General features: G+C 49.4%; 7 protein-coding genes across 7 annotated transcripts; 3 read left to right on the top strand and 4 right to left on the bottom strand.

Annotated features, from left to right (window-relative positions):
- Window positions 1–113: 113 nt before the first annotated feature.
- Window positions 114–4,563, top strand: DFJ58DRAFT_657330 (cortical protein marker for cell polarity-domain-containing protein; the record flags this gene model as incomplete). The annotated part of the gene is made up of 6 exons (XM_041381971.1): window positions 114–958; window positions 1,018–3,271; window positions 3,328–3,515; window positions 3,574–3,902; window positions 3,953–4,445; window positions 4,497–4,563. 6 exons carry the CDS (start codon window positions 114–116, stop codon window positions 4,561–4,563), a joined length of 4,176 nt encoding a protein of 1,391 aa, XP_041246112.1.
- A 198-nt stretch (window positions 4,564–4,761) lies between these two features.
- Window positions 4,762–6,366, bottom strand: DFJ58DRAFT_715441 (C2H2 type zinc-finger-domain-containing protein; the record flags this gene model as incomplete). The annotated part of the gene is made up of 4 exons (XM_041384127.1): window positions 4,762–4,792; window positions 4,843–5,973; window positions 6,079–6,238; window positions 6,291–6,366. 4 exons carry the CDS (start codon window positions 6,364–6,366, stop codon window positions 4,762–4,764), a joined length of 1,398 nt encoding a protein of 465 aa, XP_041246111.1.
- A 242-nt stretch (window positions 6,367–6,608) lies between these two features.
- On the top strand, window positions 6,609–7,026 carry DFJ58DRAFT_611084 (mitochondrial distribution/morphology family 35/apoptosis; the record flags this gene model as incomplete). Its single annotated transcript, XM_041380886.1, has 2 exons — window positions 6,609–6,824; window positions 6,952–7,026. Coding segments are annotated over 2 exons (291 nt in total), but the record flags the coding sequence as incomplete, so codon positions are not given.
- A 625-nt stretch (window positions 7,027–7,651) lies between these two features.
- DFJ58DRAFT_657358 (protein serine threonine phosphatase 2C) lies at window positions 7,652–9,137 on the bottom strand (the record flags this gene model as incomplete). The annotated part of the gene is made up of 4 exons (XM_041381973.1): window positions 7,652–8,195; window positions 8,225–8,393; window positions 8,446–8,814; window positions 8,870–9,137. 4 exons carry the CDS (start codon window positions 9,135–9,137, stop codon window positions 7,652–7,654), a joined length of 1,350 nt encoding a protein of 449 aa, XP_041246109.1.
- Window positions 9,138–9,283: 146 nt separating this feature from the next.
- DFJ58DRAFT_744241 (uncharacterized protein) lies at window positions 9,284–10,401 on the bottom strand. Its single transcript, XM_041387305.1, has 8 exons — window positions 10,332–10,401; window positions 10,160–10,278; window positions 10,082–10,110; window positions 10,015–10,031; window positions 9,898–9,964; window positions 9,698–9,847; window positions 9,489–9,644; window positions 9,284–9,437 (listed from the first exon to the last, which is right to left on the bottom strand). Exons 1-8 carry the CDS (start codon window positions 10,343–10,345, stop codon window positions 9,426–9,428), a joined length of 564 nt encoding a protein of 187 aa, XP_041246108.1. The 5' UTR covers window positions 10,346–10,401; the 3' UTR covers window positions 9,284–9,425.
- Window positions 10,402–10,699: 298 nt separating this feature from the next.
- DFJ58DRAFT_615263 (CCAAT-binding transcription factor (CBF-B/NF-YA) subunit B-domain-containing protein) lies at window positions 10,700–10,971 on the top strand (the record flags this gene model as incomplete). The annotated part of the gene is made up of 2 exons (XM_041380956.1): window positions 10,700–10,822; window positions 10,870–10,971. Coding segments are annotated over 2 exons (225 nt in total), but the record flags the coding sequence as incomplete, so codon positions are not given.
- A 541-nt stretch (window positions 10,972–11,512) lies between these two features.
- On the bottom strand, window positions 11,513–12,202 carry DFJ58DRAFT_839715 (uncharacterized protein; the record flags this gene model as incomplete). Its single annotated transcript, XM_041392552.1, has 2 exons — window positions 11,513–11,775; window positions 11,824–12,202. The coding sequence occupies 2 exons, from the start codon at window positions 12,200–12,202 to the stop codon at window positions 11,513–11,515; spliced, it is 642 nt and encodes a 213-aa protein (XP_041246106.1).
- Between the last annotated feature and the right edge of the window lie 3,928 nt (window positions 12,203–16,130).

Here is a 16,130-nt window from a genome sequence, read left to right as displayed (position 1 = left end):
TCAAAATGCATTCGCAGTCATCAAGTTTGATACGATGGCCCTCGACATTCTTCTTCGCAACTCTTCTCGCTAATTCCGCGTTCGCGTCACTACCGATGGTCGATTTCAGTCGTATGGGTCAAGTAGGCCTTGCAGGTGCATTTGCGGGTCTCAGTCTATTCAACAATGCTACTACTGTCACATTTGACCCTTCTGTGTCTTCCTTACTCGCTCGCACCGGTGAAGGCGCCTTAACTACGCTTGGCACTACGAATGCAGGCGGCTCAATTCAATCAGGTTGCGCTATCAATGATATCTTCTACTTCGCCGGATCCTTCTCATCTATTGGCAATACATCCGTGTCCGCCAGCAACATCGCGTCATACACGCCTTCTTCTGGCGTATTTGCTGCGCTCGGCTCAAATGGTCCTAACGGTCCAATATACTCGCTTTATTGCGATGTATCCACCAGCCAGCTGTGGGTGGGTGGCCACTTCACGTCACCCGGTTCATCTGTAGCTGTATGGGACACCAAGTCCAACTCTTGGTCCGCACCCCCATTTAAAGGTTTCATAGGTGATGGCGGAGAAGTCTTTTCCATAACTTCCAACGCCTCAGAAAATAGTCTCTTCTTTGCCGGCTCATTTCTCACTTCCTTCGCCGCGAATGCCACTGCACTAAATAACACCAACAATCCTAATATTCCTTATTCTCCTGGGGCCACGCCGTTCTCTTCATCACTTGTCCCCGTTCCTCTTGAAGGCGCGGAAATATTGGGACAACCGTCATCATCTAACGCTCAATTCAGCAACATTTCGAATATCCTGTGTCCTGCTGGTCCGGATGGACCTGGCAACACGTGGTTGGCTGCGAACGGAAATGGCGCTGTAATTACTGTCAATGACTTCTCGTCTATTAGTGCCTACGGTGTTCGCCTTGGCAACACGTTCCAGAGTGGATTTGGCACGACGACTTTCAGGTATGTGTTTTTTGACAGACAGATGAGGATAATTTGTGATCTCATTTTGCGTCCGTCAGTGTCACATCCATTCCAGACAATACAGTACAGACTCTGTCATATGTCAACCCATCAACCGGACAAAACATGACATGCACAACTACCTGTCCTCTGTCGACCGACTCATCAATCTTATACCAGGACTTCATTTTCACCGCTCCGGTGACGTTGACCGGTATACAGATCACTCTGTCGGGTTGGACGGGTGAAGCTCCCGGTTTGCACATGTTACAGCTGCTGTCCTCTGGCGCATTCGCATCTAGCAACGGGAATATGAAATCCTGCTTTTCACCTAATCCATCCAACACCACTAGTACAGGCCAGTGGACCACGAAAGATGCTGTCACCGATATCCCCGCAACACTCCAAACCGTCCTAGTCTCCACAGTAGCTGTTGGTACATCCCCCTCTCAGGCTCCCAGTTTTACCTGGCAGCCGTACGTCTCTGCGTCTGGCCAGTATGACGTATACCTTGTCATTCCGGGTTGTGCAGACTTCCAGGACTGTCCCCTCCGTACATCTGTCCAAGTCACTGTCTTTCCAGGCGGCGGAAGTCAACCCTGGGTTTCCACTGTTTCACAGCAGGTCCAGTCAGATACGACCACACTTGTCTACAGTGGTCCTGTCGTCCCCTCATCCACAGACTTCGTGACCACCGTATCCATGGCGCTTGCGAACAACCCTGAAGGGACTGGTCAGGATGGGCAGTACGAACTCGTCGCCGGTAATGTTGCATTGGTGTTGACGTCGGCCAGCGTGACATCCGCCGCTGGGTCTGGGTCGTCTGGGTCCAACGCGACTAGCAGTTCCCTGCATGGTTTCGGTTTCTTTGAGTGGCCATTGAGTTCCAGTGTAAGCATTGATGCTACCGGAACTATTCCCAACACAAGCGAGACTTCTTTGGACGTGATATCCATTGATCTCTATAACGCCCTGGGAGCTACGACTTCTACCACTACGTCCGTCACAGCTGTTGCACAGCACCCCTCTGGCACTATTTACCTTGGTGGTAATTTCCAGCTTATCTCCGGCTCAACAAGCGGCGTCTCAAACATCGTCGCATTCAAGAGTGGATCGTTCATTTCCCTTCCTGATAATGGTCTGAATGGACCCGTGACCTCCTTCGTGTTGAGCGGCAACGAGCTCTACGTTGGCGGCTCTTTTACAGACACCAACACAGCTTCCACGCAGGGCAAACTCAATGGCGTCGCTATCTACGACATCAGCTCTAATTCGTGGAAGGCCATGGACGCAGGGGTTAATGGTGTGGTCAATAGCCTTGCGCTTGCCAATGGGCAAATCGTGGTTGCAGGCAATTTCACTGAGACCCTTAACTCGTCGGCTGCTGGTGTTCCCGCTGGTGGTTTAGCTACCTGGAATGTTAGCATCGGTTCGTGGGTGAACAGTGGCGGATTTGTAGTGGGCAACATGACGTTCATCGGCAACGGTACTTTACCTGCTTCGGGTCAGGAGCAAACACAGTTCGTCGCGGGTAATGTGCGTACTATGGCAGAGTACGGTTCCAGCGGCCTTGTGATGTTGTCCAGTGGTGGAAGCACAGGCCCGCTGGTGACGCCTATGGGTGTCCAGCTTACTAGCAGCGTTGCGAATGTATCTTCCCCGGCCACCGTAACGAAGCGTCATCCCCACGTCCGTCGCGGACCATCTGCATGGATATCTCATCTCAATATTGGAACCTTGTTTACTCGCCAGAGCGCAACTTCAAGCGCCCTGCCGCCCTCCCCGCCCGCTCCTGCTCCCGCTGTCCTTGCTGGGGCATTCTGGACGAATGTTTCCACTTCCCACCAGGTAGCCATAATTGGAGGCAACTTCTCATTCTCTTCCTCCTCTACGACTTCATCCGCTGTTGCCATCTATGATCCCGTTACGTCTTCAATATCTGCGCTCGCTGGCGCTCAGATCGATGGTGTCGTTCGTGCCGTCTATGTTGATCAGCAGCAACAGCTTTTCGTTGGCGGTGAATTCAACCTCACTGGAACCTCAGCGAGTGGATTGGCTCTTTATGATCTATCTGCTCAACAGTGGGATACGTCATCCATGCAACCATTGCAACCCTCTGCAGGATCTTCGGTCGTCGTTCGCTCGATAACGTCGTCGACGTATAAGTCTGATGCTGTCATTGTCGCTGGTTTGTTCGCGCAGGCTGGTTCTGTGTCTTGCCAAGCAATCTGTCTATTTGACACCACCTTGAATCAATGGAGTCCGCTCGGAAGCGGTATTCAGGGAGATATCTCGTCTGTCTCATATGCAGGAGTAAGTACCATTCTATGGTCTTGGCTGGTAACATGTTATTGACTGGGTTTCGGTAGAACAACCAAGAAACCTTGATTGCTGCTGGATCTATCACATTATCAGGTGGATCGACCACCAATGTCGCACAGTATAATTTTGCGAATTCCACATGGGCCGCCATTGGCAACAGCGCTGAAATTCCAGGACCAGTTACGGCAGTGACGGTCAACAATGGCAACTCTTCCAGCATCTTTGCAGCTGGTCGGTGAGTGGCACGATGTTACTGCTCATAGACACATTATCTGACTTATCTCGGTCTTCAGCACCGATGATGGTTCCTCACCGTTCATGATGTTCTGGGATGGTGTTTCTTGGAGTAGTGTTGGATCTTCGCTTCAGGGCACCACCAACATTTCCCAGCTTGTCATGGTTCCCTTGCTGAACACGCATTCAGCTAACAGCATCATTGAATCTGACCGGATGTTGATGATCTCGGGCGCGCTGTCCGACTCTTCGTTCGGTTCTGCGTCCTCTGTCCTCTTCGATGGCTCCTCATTTATTCCTTATATGGCCACTGTAACTGCTCAGGGAGCGTTGGGTTCAATTTCTTCACTGTTCTATTCACTCGCAAACTTCAGCTTCACTCAACAACGTAAGTGACTTTTATATCTTCTCGAACCATAGCTCATAGATCTTTTACAGAGTTCCTCGCCACTGGTATTGTCATTCTCATCTCCATTGCCATCGCAGCTGGGGTTGTATTCCTGTTGGCACTCATTGGCATTCTCTGGACCCTACTGTCTCGTCGCGATGATAGAGTAGCCAAGTATAATGCCAGCGACGATGACGACGACGATAATTCAGTTCAACACCGACCATCGTCGTTACTAGAGCACATCAACGCGGCTACACGAACAACGATTCTTGGTGCCCCGGGCCCATTAAATATGGTCGGCACTGAGAAGGATGAGGCCGCGAGAAAAGCCACCATTGCAGAGCCTGATCCATCTGGACCAGACGGTAGCAATTACTTGCGAGCTGAAACTCCTTCAGACGCAGTCGTGGGTACGATGGCTGCCGAAGAGGAGTTCACTCGCCCTGCACACGCTCGCTACTCGTTCGATGGTACGGGTGAGGGCGAACTACCTTTGACGGCTGGGCTCGAGGTAGAGGTGTTAGATGATCGAGACACTGCGTAAGAGACAACATTCAGCCTTATGGTCCATATGCTCATATTCTTTCTCAGGTGGTGGTATACGCGAAATCCACAAACAGGCCAGGAGGGCGTGGTGCCCGCGGCTTATCTGTATTGATTGGTTTCCTTCTCGTGTCTTGTCTTCTTGCTATCGGTCGTACATCATTATACCCTACTTAACCAAGATCGACCTTTCGGTCGCTCTTTCAATTCATTGATATTATAGCATTATTTTCTTATGTTTCCGCCTTCTAGAGACGCTTTCATGGGACAAGAAAAGTGGTTTTGGAAATGCCAAAGGAATATCATGCATAGTTTACCATGCACAATGAAACTCTGCGTCTTCACTAAGGATGAGAGTGAGCAACAATATGAAGGTTAGTCAGGTACAAAACACACCTGCAGAAGTGGGTCCCGGAAATGCTTCTGGCTGTTGTGTATGAAACCTACTCGTGTCTTGAAATCTTCCCTACGCTTCTGATCTCTGAACTCTCGTACATGCCTCCCTGCCTCTCTTGCCTCACCACGATTCCTCGCTTTCACAGTCTCCATTCCTTGCCCATGTGCGCCAAACCCACCCTTGCGGGGTACAAGAGCAGAATTCTTGTCTGCGAGCAATCTGCGGACAAGTGCGATCCCGGAATTGCGGTCTTCATTACTCTGGATATGCGTAGGCTGCAGGGATTGTGCGTAATAGCGCTTCATCGACCGATGGCCGATGCGTGCACCTGATGGGAGAACAAGCTCGTACTCGGTATCACCATAGGTGATCTGGTTCTCGGGTATGCTTTCATCAGAATCTGATTCAGAATTAGGAGGCTCTGAAGCGGCCTCATCAACGACCTCTTCGGCATCTCCACTGTCATCGTCGGCGTCCTCCCACTCCTCGTCCTCTGCGCGTGGCTGTTTAGACTTCTTCTTGTGAGTGTCAGCGGGATATGAAGTTGTGAAGTCGTAATAGTCTGACACCTCAAGTCGGTCGTCCTCGGAATCGTAGGCGATCTTGCAATGAGCCTTATCTAGCATGTGTTTCCGCACAGCCTCGAGCGTCCGAAGCTCACGTCCCTTGCCGTTGCAGTAAATGCAGACATTTCCAACTGCAATCTTCTCACCAAGGTATGTGATGAGGCCAGGGAGATCGACGAGATAGTCGGCATCAGGGACGAAAAAGGAATGCGAAGAAGACATGTGCGTTAGATTTTCTGAAAGCGTCGAGGAAGTATGCGTGCAGAAGAGGCAGTGTGCTGGAGAAAGACGTGAGCGGGCAGCAGCTATCCTAGCATCTATGCTTTCGTTGATATCGTCTTCGGTTGCGGTCGCGGGTACACTAAGGGTCGGGTCTTTGGGTATGGGAGATTCGGAGATGACGGGGAGTGTGGATGACGGTGGGGGATCTACGGGGGCGCTAGGAACTTCGTCCGGCTGGGGTACTGGTTGACTTTGCTGTGAGGAAGTCTTGAGCTCGTTCTCTTTGTGCTTCTTGGAATTTATGTGGGATCTATATGCATTTTCTGTTGTGTATGTTTTCCTGTTCGTGTGTCAGAGAGTTTCGATTCAAGAACTATATCGAGATGATGATATCGACGCAAAAGAAAGAAAAAGAAAGTGGTTATTGCGATCAGAAGGAACGTACCCGCACACCTCACAGGTGCTCCCCTTCAGTGAGGACATGATCGCGGTCTCCTGACGCCGCTCGAGCACCTTTTGATTGAATATAGCAGCGCTAACTGGTGGCAGGGATGCGACACGACGCTTCATATTGTACCTATGGTGGTCTGAGCGGTAGTGCGTGCCTGTGTGCCCATGCATTAATTCATCAAGTCAGGAGGGAGTGCCAGGACATACGCTGCTCCTCCGCGGAAAGAAAGGCTATCGAACATGACAAGCAAGTGAACAGGGGTTGCTCGTTAGTTGGATCCATGGATGCTATAGTACTACTTGATGTTTAGTTTCAACAGGTGTCGCCCCCGTCGAAAATTATATTCCGGAGGTGTGTGTCAGTGACTCAGCGTATGATATCAATCAGCAAAGATTATTATTATCGGTAGCACAGCCGCAGCCGATTACTAAGACGTTTTACATGAAGCGCGACGTGAAGCAGTGAACACACCGTCGTTCGTAAGTGCTTTCTCAGGTCGTTGCCTCCCACTCGGGTTTGCAGGAATGGCCCATTCGTTATCTCCAGAATGCACGCCGTTGAAGCACGAATATGATGCCTGCTTCAATACTTGGTTTGAGGGCTACCTCGAACCAGCTATTGCCAACGCCAATACCAAGGGACACTCACAAAGTCAAAGAATTGAGTACTCAAAGCTAAAGAAGGAAGAATACGATCGTAAATGTGGGAGCATCTGGGCGAAATATAAAGATTGCGTGCAGGTAAGCATTAGCTCTTTTCTCTACATTACAGGGAATGATTTCCCGAGCAACATTCATTTCAATTCACTAGATTGTCTGCTCGTTCGATATTTGATTATGATTCCGATACTGATCTCTTGCAATATAGAAAGCTGTCACAGAGAAAGGTCTGGGCGAGCTACTTAGCCAAGCACGGCAAGAGAACCCGCTTCGCGAACCGCCCCCACCAGACGCATCTGGATCATCATGACGTGCCTGCCAGCTTTACATGTTGTAGCGCTGAGTTACATAGTAGAGAAGAAATGAACCTTGGTCACGTTCAGCAATTATGACACTGACATTCACTTGCGTGCTGCGCTAAAGAGCAACATTTCAGTTCATGAAACCGACTAATAGCCTCTAATAGCCTCGCATATCGCGATTCGCACACCCTGTGGCGTTGTCCGAGGGTACGGACATACTTTCAGGGTGCATTTTTTCATCGAACCCACTTTTGGTACGGTCGATGGGTGAAGCAGCCCTGCTGTGAGAAAAGAATGCATGTCCCGAGGCAGAGCTCTAGGCTCTCTGACGATGAGCTGGATAACGTGGAGTTCCGCAATCATCAAGAATCATCAAGGTTTGGTAGTGGGGAACTGTCACTGTCGATAGTTGGGTTGCGAGGGTGATAGGGCATTAAGATTTTCCGCACAAAAATTATTTCATTGCCCTTGATTAGTAGTACGGTACCGTAGAGCTGGTTTCTCGTAAATGCCAGCAGAACATGTAGTTAGCCGCGAAAAGCCTTGTACAGTGCAAAGCAAGCGTGGGACCCAGTGCTGGACCTATGGTCCAACTGCCCATAGATATTATAGATGCGCTCCACGAGCGTAGTCAAGGGTCTGGACAAGGGCGGTCGTATCATCCATCCACCGACAGGGTATCTCCACTGTAAGCATCTGTGCGAGACGGTCTGGGTTATCCACCCCTCCGCCCATCAGCGCGTGTCTCAGTAGCACCAGTGCTGTATTCTCCTTGTCCGCCTCGCCGCCGACCTTGGCACCTCTCCTGTCCATACGCTCGCCGAGCATATGGACCCATTGTGTAAGAATCTCCTCCAAGGTAGAATTCGTATGTTCGTATAGATCTATGAGGCCATCTGAGCACAAGATCAAGAATGATTCAGATGTGTTAGTTGTGGATGGCTGGAGAGCAACGTGTTTAATGTCGGCAAGAGCGGACAGGTAGGGGGGCGATTTGTTATGCGGGAGGAAATGTTCGAGTTTGGAGGAGACGGAGAAGCCGGGGACGCAGTTCATGAAAACTCGTGTGGTGTAGGATACCGGAAGCTTGAAGATGTGGTCACCAATGGCTAGATGGTTGTGTGAATATATATGTTTGTGTTTGATGCGGCTTATGAGAGATGGGGTTGGGGAAAGTACTCGCCTCGTGTGACGGCGATTGCGCCGAGAATTCTGTCGAATTTGATGCATTCAGATTCGTTTGGATGTTCTTTGCGGATACGCGCGACCTCGGCGGGGTTCCTGCCACTGTGGTTTACACTGAGGATCGTTGCATCCCATTTACCATTGGAGTTTTTAGTACCGAGCACTGCGCACAAGATCAACCTGGTATGTTCAATTGTCGCGGAAAGGGCACGTACCAGCCTGACAATCACCGAGGCTGGCTACCCAGAGATTCTCCTTCTTTGGGTCCACGAGCGAAATGAGGGCAGTCGTACCACGCATACAGCGCAGAATCGTGAGATTGTTGGGGTTTGTGGGGCCGTTAATGATGGACTTGATTTGCTCGTCTGTGAGGGCGGCGAGGGTTGCTTCATCGGGGAAGAGGTGTTTGACTCCATTAGTTAGGGTGTCATCAACGGCTTGGATAGAAGACTGCAGAATGGTAGAGACGGCCGAGGGTGCAAGGGGTGCGGTGCCTGCATTGGCCAGAGCTTTGGTGAGAGCTGCGTGGATTAACGAGGGGAGCTCCTGAACGACGTAGTCTACAGCCTCTTCCCCTCCGTGGCCTGTTATAAGTATCAGAGACAGTTATTTTGAATACAATTAGGTTGCACATAGTACCGTCAAACACAGCAGAAAACGACCATCCATCCCAGTCTAGGACGACAAAGCGGTCCTGGGAGCGGTCGTCTGGATCTGGGCTTGGCTGTAGGGAGACACAGCCCGTCATGGTTGTTTTACTATTGTTAACGTGTGCGGAAGCCAGACGTGCAAGCTCGGATGAGATCAAAGGTTCTGGGATAGCACGATAAGTCCAAGGGCCATAGCCGGGGGGGAACCCAAGAAACTCGAGCCACGTAGAACGCTGGGGATAGGATGTATAGGACATGGTCGATGGATGTGAAATGCAGTACTGTAAAGGGGTGTGGTGGTCGCGTCGATTAAGATGCCAGCTATAAGGTATAAGTACTGTTAGCCCCGGATTATGCATGTACTGCCGCCATCACTGATGATCCGGATCAACTTCCAATGTGTACAGCAGAATAACAGTGAGTATTCTCGAATACAACTTTAAGCCGTCTACATGATACACTCCAAAAAGATATGCGCTTATATACATGAACAACAACAGTGAGAATAAATAAAAACTGTTCAAGAATAACAAGTCCAACAATACTTACGCCTTGCCCTAAGGCAGTTTATGGGTGAATACAGCGCTGACCATGAATACCGGACTTACGGATAGTGGCAAACCAAACCGTTCTGCGCGTTTCCTCCTACGCTCTTGTTCCTCAGAATCAACATTTTCGACAGGTGCTGTGCGCTTTCCTCTACCCTTGGTAACGGGAGCGACAGTTCCAAACCGCTCTGTTCGGGCCTTGAGTACGTCGGGATTCTATAGAGCAGATAGTCATAAAAGAGTAGAAGTCGGTAGACGATGGTGCTCACCTCCCCAGCCTTTTTCGGTTGCTTCTGAACGGGTTCAACATACGTCGTACCGAAACGAGCTGCACGAGCTTTGCGTTTATCCTCTTCTGACTGCACGGCAGGTGCGGGTGCGGGTAGAGCGGCAGCGGCTGGTACAGGTGATGGAAGGGGCTTAAGTAAAAGTTAGAGATGATATATTCGGTTCAAAAAACAGGGCCAACCTGTTCAGATGTCTTGGGCGGAGATGCAGGTTCTACTGTAATGGACTCTTCTACCATCCAGTCGATTCTATGGAAAGGGTCAGAGTGGGGACACGTGGGTATGGGACGACGTAATACTCTTCTGGAGGAGCGAGCTGTGTGAAAATTAGGACATGAAGAATGAATTAAAAAGAAAAAAACGCACGAGATCATCATCAGTAGATGGAGGTGGTGCTGGTTTAGAGATCTTTGGTTTAGTACCAGGATGAAGAGTGTGAAAGACGTCTATAGGCAGGAGGGTTTGCTAAAATTTTATTGATGAGGTCCTGCTTTTTTGCATTTCCTGGAGGTATAGAAGCCTTTGAAAGGATTTCTTTTAGTTCTTGAACTTTTAATGCTCTCCTATAATAATGGTATTAGTGAATTGTTAATGAATTTGATGAATATATGAATACAGTTTCGTGTCCATGTTGTTGATTTTGAAGAAGAAGAGTTTACGTAAAGTAACGTGACAGGATGTGGGGGTGTGACCGTTGTGGATTAGTTTGTTAGAGTCAACGCTTGTGCAAGCAGCCAATCAATGGGCGATCCTGTCGATCAGCTGCTCGATTCCGCTTACCATTACGCAGCTAGTCATCCTACTCATCCTTCTTCTCCCTTTTCTCGTCAATCTTCTGATATTTATAATCATCATTTTTATCATCATTCCCGAAACCCTTCCCCAGGTCCTTCTTCACCCGCTCTCACAACTCATCGTAACTCTCCTGCAGACGACTTATTCCTACATCATCACATTGAACAAGATCAAACTTCAACTCCAACAGATGATCACCAAGTAGATGAAGAACCCCTCTATGTAAATGCAAAACAATATTTTCGTATTCTCAAGCGTCGTGTCGCTCGTGCTCGTTTAGACGAAGTACACAGACTATCAAGGCAAAGAAAGGTACCTTCATTCTAGTCTCATACAACAAAAATTTTATCCTATTTTAGCCATATTTACATGAAAGTCGCCACAAACATGCAATGCGTCGTCCCCGCGGTCCCGGTGGCCGCTTCCTCACGGCAGAGGAAATCGCTGCTCAAAAGAACCAGGTCGCCAATGCTCGTGACATTGCAGACGACGACGTAGACGACCAACCTCTCGTTGACAAGGAGGAGAATAACTCTCCTCCCATCGATGACCCTGTCCTACACGTCAACCCTTACGCCCAACCCCCCTTTTCTGCCCAACATCACTTTCAAGATCAGCCAAATACTTCTGTCACAACCAATCCTCCAAAGCTCCCGGCCCCTTCCTCTGGCTCCGTTACCCTCCGTCCCCCATATACCCCCGCCCAAATGCACCATGTTCCCCACCCTCACGCCCACGCCAGGCACCATCATTCTCACATCAACTACTCAGAAGGTCTATATCCTACGGAAGAGGGTCCCTCTGGGACCGCTATGTTATCTTATGGTACTCGCAATCTTGACGCCCGTTGATTCAGAAGCTTTCACCTTTCTCTCTAGTTCTTCGTTCATGTGCTTTGCTTGTTACCTACATAGATGGGCAGTTCTTGTTTTTCGTAAAGTCGATGTGTCGTTTTAGGATATTAATAAATACCAAAGCAAACAAATGAATGGGCGTATCGTTCTACTCTATGTCCATCGCGTCTTCATCACGCTCAAAGCTCGCAGCACCGGCCGTAACAACCTCCTCTACAGATTCCGCTTGTTCATCGACTTGACGAGTAGGGGAAAGCGGCCGCAACGGCCGATACAACACAAGAGCGCCCCCTTCCGTACTGGGCGACGAGATGGGAATGATAGGCTGCGGTGCCGTCTGGTGTTTTCGTAGGCGCCGAAGCAAAGGCATCGATATCGAATAGTGACGAGCCGCCTTGATCTTGCCAGTGTCTGCATAACCAGTCAGACCATCAGCGATAAACTTTAAAATACGCTTACATTCTCCCTCGTCCAAACTCTCCATGTTCACCTCGGGCGCCACCGCTTCAACTTCGTGCGGCGGTTCCTCGACGGAGCTAGGGAGGACGATACTAGAAGGTAGAAATGTCGTAGATTCGGAAGATGAAACAGTGGAATTAATGGGCGTAATCACCACCCCACTCGTTGAGTTGGAGTAGACCGGCACCGACGCGAGCGTGAGGTGGGCAAACCCATGCTCCAGTGTGTTGAACTTGCGTCGTTTGGCACGGCTCGTGGGACTTGGTGACGAGCGCTGATAGGGTGATGCACGGCGCTCGTCATCCGCGTTAGACAGTTTCCGCTTCAGAGGTGGCGGATCGAACCAGGGATGATGAATGGCCTGAGCCCAGGTGGTCATCGTCAGATATGTCTGCTTGATGAATTCAAGACCAAAGTAAATATAATTCCAAGGTTACGTAAGCCGGGAATATCGCCGCGAAGATTCCAGAATTACTTTTTTAGAATCACTCATTAGGGAGTTTGTGCTCTATGTGTGTCGATGCTTAGATGACTTAGGAGGAGAAAGAAGAGGGTAATGAGAGTTGAGTATATCGCAGATGGTTTAGATACAAAGCAGCAAGGTATATGAAAGTTTTGGGTGAAAACCTGCAGGGTTTTCCGGCCCGAAATGTTTGCCCAAACCTGGGTGCAAGAAGTGAGCTGTGAGTCCCAGGGTATTAGGAGTGCAGCGACACGTTCAGCGCAGCTTGTAGACCCAGGAAGGAAGGAGGTGTACTCACTTGAGCTATTCAGTGCACTGGGGGCATTGTGATGTTTGTGAAGGGTTCGAGAACCGGGGAGGCTTGAATGTATGGTGCTATTACTATAGCATATTCATGCAGGTATATAGTGAAGGCGTCATTAGACCACCTACCCATCACTTTGACTACGTTGAAAGGAACTCCACGGAGGAGATACTCTAGGGTACCTCCGATACGAATGCTATGACCTTTGAGGTTGGGTAGGTCCGTGATGGATGAGATCTGTCATATACCATATATCTGGTTACAGATCCGATCCAGATCCGATGAACATATCCGTTGTCCGGTCCACAGATCCGCTTTGATTCTTATTTCATTTCCTGTTCATATAACTCTAATTATCGTTCATCTCCTTTCGGTATTCCTGTACACCGGTATGCCGGTTATCCTTTACTTCCGCTTTGCTTACTGATCCGCTACACTTACGAATCTGCTTTTACTTGTACTTCATTCCCGGTTCATGATTCGTGATCCATCCGACTTACCAATACGCTCCACTTAGACTTTGCTTATACTTTCGTACATAGCCTCGCACCTTTGCTTATTGATCATTCCGTTAGCTGTCATATACCATATATCCGGTTACAGATCCGATGATCTGGATCTCAGATCCGATCCAGATCCGATGAACATATCCATCGTCCGGTCCACAGATCCGCTTTGATTCTTATTTCATCTCCTGTTCATATAACTCTAACTATCGTTCATCTCCTTTTGGTATTCCTGTTACACCGGTATACCGGTTATCCTTTACTTCCGCTTTGCTTACTGATCCGCTATGCTTACTGATCCGCTATGCTTACTGATCCGCTATGCTTACTGATCCGCTACACTTACGAATCCACTTTTACTTACTTTGCTTATACTTTCGTACATAGCCTCACACCTTTGCTTATTGATCATTCCGTTAGCTATCTGTAGTATATAAACCTTTGTATATGCGCTGTAGTAGATCAGTTCGAATATCATCTTAGATTGCACTCATTCCGTCTGGACTCTGAGGTCCCTCCGTTATCCATCCGGACTTGAGTACGCTACTCTTGTCAACTCCGAGACTTAGGATAGATTCCTATAGTCTACATATCCGCCTCTGTCTTCGGACAGTCCTCACCCGTTAGTTTCTAGTCCGGATCCGATCCGGATTGGCCGTTACTCTATATACGCGATACTTTAGCTCTCTGAAATAAGGGGCAAGACTCGGGAAAGGGGCACAGCGCACGAGCTGAGGCCGAAGCCCTTCGGATCCGATACTACTTGAGTACGGTCTTAACATTAGCTATCTGTAGTATATAAACCTTTGTATATGCGCTGTAGTAGATCAGTTCGAATATCATCTTAGATTGCACTCATTCCGTCTGGACTCTAAGTCCCTCCGTTATCCGTCCGGACTTGGGTACGCTACTCTTGTCTACTCCGAGACTTATGTAGGATAGATTCCTATAGTCTACATATCCGCCTCTGTCTTCGGACAGTCCTCACCCGTTAGTTTTCTAGTCCGGATCCGATCCGGATTAGCCGTTACTCTATACGTTCGATATCCGGAAGTCTTAACGGATCCATTGCAATACTTATCCGTTGCGATACAAGACTTATCCGTTACAATACTTATCCGTCTCACTAGACGCGATACTTTAGCTCTCTGAAATAAGGGGCAAGACTCGGGAAAGGGGCACAGCGCACGAGCTGAGGCCGAAGCCCTTCGGATCCGATACTACTTGAGTACGGTCTTAACAGTATATTCGAACTCATACCTTTCCGAGTTACTTAACATCTATCATGCCTCCTACCAAGACACAAACAACTCTGCACGCGGTCGGACTAACCTCCCTCCGTCTGTGATCCGACACCTATAGTCAACACCTTCACCAGTTTCTCTCAGCGCCGTGTTAGCACCCACGGAACCGCTCAAACCATATCCGAACTCCTTAATCGTCGACACCCGGAAACCCCAACGGCACTCCTGCCGTAGGACCTCCGGACGATGATGATCCCGATGATGGTGATGATGATTTCCCTGGTAATCCACCCGATGATAACGGTGGTGATCCGGATGATGATCCGAATGTTGAGGACGATGAAAATGACGGCCTAAACCCACAAGACCGCGTTATGCTTCGACTCTCAGAAGCCATCGATAACCTTGCTCGCAATAATCGTCGCGCGCCCGCATCCGAAGATTCTAGAGTCAAGGTCCGAGAACCGGATACCTTCGACGGATCCGAACCACGGAAGCTCCGTGCGTTCTTTGTCCAGTGTGAGCTTAACTTCCAGAGCAAGCCTAAGGCTTTCCGTACCGGAAGGGCTAAAGTCAACTTCGCCCAATCCTACCTTAAGGGTATGGCCCTTGAATGGTTTGAACCGGATCTCCTGTCCGATGATTCGGACGATCATCCGGATTGGATGGATGACTATTCCGTGTTCATGCTTGAACTCCAAGCCAACTTCGGGCCTCATGACCCATCCGGTGATGCAGAAATGCAGCTCGAACAGCTCCACATGCGCGATGGACAGCGCATCAACAAGTACGTTGTGGATTTCCAGCGTCTTGCTTCACAGGTTCGTGGCTGGGGCGACGGAGCCTTACGACGCCAATTCTACAACGGACTCCCGGCCCGTATCAAGGATGAAATCAGTCGCATGGGTAAACCCTCTACTCTTTCCGAATACAAAGTCCTCGCTCAGACTATCGACGCCCGATACTGGGAACGGAAGGGAGAGATCTCTCGAGAAGCTAAACCCACTTCATCCACTACCCCTAAGCAATCCGCTTCTGACCGGACGAACTCCAATACGTCCGGATCCGGAAATCACAAATCCGGAAACTCCAATGATCAGAAGTCTACAAAGCCATCCGCGTCCTCGAACTCGTCCGCTCCTAAGGTTCCGGATCTTACTTCCAAGCTGGGTAAGGACGGAAAGTTAACGTCCGAAGAGCGGCAGAGAAGGATGGACAAGAAACTCTGCTTATTCTGTGGCGGACCCGGCCATACAGCTCGGGAATGCACCAAGTCTACTTCGCGTGCTGCCAAAGGCCGCGCTGCAGTAGTCGCTCCGGAAGTCAAACCGGATGTCTCTACTGAGACAAAAAAATAGTCCGCGACTCTCCTAGCTCCGTGCAGGAAGAGGGTCGCGTTGACTCTGCCTGCACAAAGGAGTTAAGACTCAACGCTGTCGCGCTCTCGGATCCGACTTCCCTCTGTCCATATGTTTCACTTCCGTTACTTCCATCCGTATCCGAATTTCCAGCTCTTGTAGATTGTGGTTCTTCTCATTGTTTCATAGATACTGCGTTCATCCGAAAACATAAAATCCCTACATATCCGATACCTACGATTCCGCTCCGCTTGTTTGATGGTACTTGTAATAATACTATTTCCGAAGCTATAGATTTGTCCGTCCGCTTTCCGTCCGGTGTAGTCACCTCTGATACGTTCTACGTTACCCCTTTGGATTCATCTTGTTTTATCGTTCTTGGATATAGCTGGCTCACCCGACACAATCCGTTGATTGACTGGGTTTTGGGCA

The sequence above is a fragment of the Suillus subalutaceus genome (assembly GCF_016647625.1).
Source record: "Suillus subalutaceus strain FC151 chromosome Unknown DFJ58scaffold_29, whole genome shotgun sequence".
Lineage (NCBI taxonomy): Eukaryota > Fungi > Basidiomycota > Agaricomycetes > Boletales > Suillaceae > Suillus > Suillus subalutaceus.
The sequence above is the reverse complement of the archived record's forward strand: the minus strand, read 5'-3'. Positions and strand labels throughout refer to the sequence as shown.